At 41.0% G+C, this 3,631-nt stretch overlaps 1 protein-coding gene across 1 annotated transcript; it reads right to left on the bottom strand.

Moving 5' to 3' along the window:
- Positions 1-1,022: 1,022 nt before the first annotated feature.
- MS3_00007522 (uncharacterized protein) lies at positions 1,023-3,021 on the bottom strand. The gene has a single exon (XM_051215811.1). It carries the CDS (start codon positions 2,933-2,935, stop codon positions 2,198-2,200), a length of 738 nt encoding a protein of 245 aa, XP_051066343.1. The 5' UTR covers positions 2,936-3,021; the 3' UTR covers positions 1,023-2,197.
- Positions 3,022-3,631: the final 610 nt, after the last annotated feature.

Below are 3,631 nucleotides of genomic sequence, written 5' to 3'. Positions count from 1 at the left end.
AATATGCTAGCTACGGTGAAAATGTAGGCAAGCACCCAATCGAAGCAAGACATGTGACTTCTTTATTTCTAGGTATTTCGCCCAGGCCTCTACTCAAGGTTAATTGTTTAAAACTTTTTGCAGCATCTAATGGGCTCCTGGAGATATTGACGAGGAATATATCCAGACTCTCGCAGTGATACAATAACCATAACAATGTAGCCCCAATGAATTCTGTTTTTGCAGAACAAATAATAACATAACCGAAAGAGAACTGCCTAAAAATACGGACTGACAAAATGAAATACCCTTAAAAATATTTTTAGAGTCATAAAAATAATGATGGTAAACTAGACCGAATTTCACATAATTCATCATTATTAATCGCGATTTAGTTGTCAGTAAAAATTTGATATTGGCATTCCTCACTTAACAGTCTATTATTTGAGAATCAACTATTATTATTGTAAGTAGACTGATTATCTTTCTCTCTGAAACTATCTAATTGGTCGTAATCAATGGTCAGTTGTAAGAAATATTTATTTTTAATACATCTGGCAACCTGTGACAAAAATGTCACTAAAGCAAACCTTGAAGTAGTCCCTGATTAGTCTTAATTGAATGTGGATATCTTTCACCTAGTTTTCTACAGTTTTATTCGTCTTTATCTAAAGTATAGAGACCTAGTTCTTACTCCTCCAGCCAGTAATTATGAGGATGCTCTGAAGTGTACCGAAAAGTATGTAAAGTAATAAGTTCACGGAATGAATCTCGAGCCTAATAAGTTACCATTTCAGATGTTTGTGATTCTTTCTGATTACATCACATAGAATTTCTTAAATACCCTTTTCCATCATCCGAAATACTAGCACAATTTCATTTTCAGCACAAAGTTTGGAGGAAAATATCGTGAGCCAAATGTACAATATGTGAGAATAGATTGTAGTGATGATGTCACAGGTATTCAGTGTTTGACAACGCTTCTACCAGTAACACCTTCTAATATATTTCGTTCCCACCAAGAGAAATCAAAAGACAGAGTCGAGGAGACCGGAAGAGTATATTTGGCGATGACCAATATATCGGAATTCTCTGATCTAATCTGGCTAGCGATTGCGGTTGATGTTGAGCACGGCGTTACCACACGTGATCTGGTGCGGATGCCTGACCGAGTGCCTTCAGCTAGATGAGTCCACTAAAACATATGGTCAGCGTCCAATGTCGAAAACTTAATGCTATTTATTTTGGGGATTTATTTACCGCTACAGATCACTCCCCCCTAGTGGGGCAGTGACGACCCTAAGACGTGGCCAGCCAGAAGTTTAAACCCAACGAGTTTGTCGCTGGTAAACACTCTTCTGATAGCTTACTAAATTTAGCAGCGTCTGGTCGTCTTTCCTTACTATATGGGACGGAGGTACAACATAGTAAAAAAAGAAAATGTACAATGAAAATTTCGGATCCTCATAAACGTCATCGTTCTTTTCCAGCCGTCCTGGAAAAGAAAAAAGAAAATGTAAGTGCATGTCGAAATACACTCGTATGTGCGTAAAAACACAATGTCGGCGGAAAAAATGGAAAATAAACTCATGAACACGTAATAGCATTAAAAAATTGTTTTTTTGTTTTGTTTTTTTTAAATAGAAATAAAAATATATAAGCATATTAAAATTGTTTTTTTTTTTTAAAAAAATATAAAATTTCGAGAAGTGCCTTACGTGCAATAGTCGTTTAAATGTTCTGGAAATCTCACCCTTCTTCCAGAACGCGTCGTTTTAAGTTTATTTTCGGATACTGTCGAAGTATCATCGTGTGTGTTGGTTGTCGGATGAGGTATTGTAAGTGTCGGAGTCGTGTCGTTCGATTGTACCGAAGGAAAATCGACGTGGATAGGATTTCCTTCTAAATACGCTGCTTTTAAGCGATCGATGCTGATGCTATCGTTTGTTCCGTTCTTATCGACTATATAGTACTTAGATTCACGTTGAAGAACTTTGAAGGGTCCTTCGTATGCTGATTCGAATGGTCGTCGATGCGAGTCTCGACGAATGAAAACGTGTGTACTATATCGTAAGCCAGGTTGAACGAAAACATCAGTTGATTGAGGTCGAGTGAAAGCAGGTTTAACTGAACGCATTGCGTTTGTAAGCCTGTTCGTGTAGGAGGTTAGATCCATGTTCATTGAACAGGACGAAGGATCCACGAATTCTCCTGGAAGTCAAAGTGTCGTTCCATAAACGAGTTGAGACGCAGTGTATCCAATGTCAGCTTTCACTGCATTGCGGATACCTAGTAAGACGAGTGGAAGAGCGTCGGTCCATTGTGAAACGTTTGCAGCTGATAGCGAAGCTTTCAGTTGTCGGTGAAAACGTTCTACCAACCCGTTTGCTTGTGGATGGTAGGCGGTCGTTCGGAAGCGAGTGATTCCTAAAAGTGTGGTCAGACGACGGAAAAGATCAGATTCAAACTGACGTCCGCGGTCTGTAGTGATGGTTGAAGGGCAACCGAAGTTTGCTACCCATCGTTCGACGAAGGTGCGGGCCACTGTTTCAGCAGTGATGTCCTTAATAGGTACTGCTTCTGGCCATCGAGTGAAACGGTCAACGCAGGTTAAGAGATAAGAGTATCCATTTGAATCTGGTAAAGGTCCTACCAAATCCAGATGAACATGGTCGAAACGGGCATCGGGAGTTTTAAACGAGCCTAAGGGACATTTATTGTGTCTGATAACCTTAGATTTTTGGCAGCTTACACAGGAGCGTGCCCACTCCCTCACGTCTTTATTCATTCCAGGCCAGCAAAACCTTTCTGCTATAAGCTTGATGGTTGCACGAACACCTGGATGCGAAAGTTTGTGCAATGTGTTGAAGACATTGCGTCGATAATGTTTCGGCACGATTGGGCGATCCCTACCTGTAGATGTGTCACAAAGTAAGGTTTCTTTACCTGTTCCCATCTGTTTGATGCGTAGTTTAAGGGTTGTAGACGATAACTCGTGCTGAAGATCACTGTCTTCTTTTGAAGCTCGGCGAGTTTAAGAAGGTCGATTCCTTGGAAACTGTTCAAGGAAGTTATACGAGATAAAGCGTCTGCAACTACATTGTTTGCTCCAGAGATGTGTTGAATATCTGAAGTAAACTGCGAAATGTAGTCCAGTTGTCGAGACTCACGAGGAGAGTACTTGTCAGAAGGAGAGCTTAACGAGAAAGTGAGCGGTTTATGGTCCGTGAAAAGAGTGAATTCACGGCCTTCGATATAGTGTTGGAAATGCCGTACAGCACAATACATAGCTAGGAGTTCCCTACCGAATGTGCTGTACCTCGATTCGGTGTCTAGCAACCTTCTAGAGAAAAATGCCAAGGGTTGCCAGGAGTTGTTAACCCATTGTTGTAAGACTCCTCCGATTGCTGAGTCGGATGCGTCTACTGCGATGCTAATGGGTGCTCGGGTGTCCTGATGTGCGAGCATTGTTGCTTTAGCAATCAGTTCCTTAACTGTGGAGAATGCTTTTCGTGCGGTGTCGTCCAAATTAATGGATTTCGCATTTCCACGAAGTTGGTCGGTCAGAGGTTTCATAAGTAATGCGCATTTGGGTATGAAACGTCTATAGAAACTTACCAGGCCGTTGAACGTGCGTAATTGCTTGACGGTG

Source organism: Schistosoma haematobium, chromosome 4 (assembly GCF_000699445.3).
Source record: "Schistosoma haematobium chromosome 4, whole genome shotgun sequence".
Lineage (NCBI taxonomy): Eukaryota > Metazoa > Platyhelminthes > Trematoda > Strigeidida > Schistosomatidae > Schistosoma > Schistosoma haematobium.
Note: the sequence above shows the minus strand (reverse complement) of the source record. Positions and strands in the feature narration are given on the sequence as shown.

What these genes read in the sequence shown, in the direction of transcription:
- MS3_00007522 (XM_051215811.1), bottom strand. Translation starts at nt 2,935, where the DNA reads ATGGGAACAGGTAAAGAAACCTTACTTTGTGACACATCTACAGGTAGG.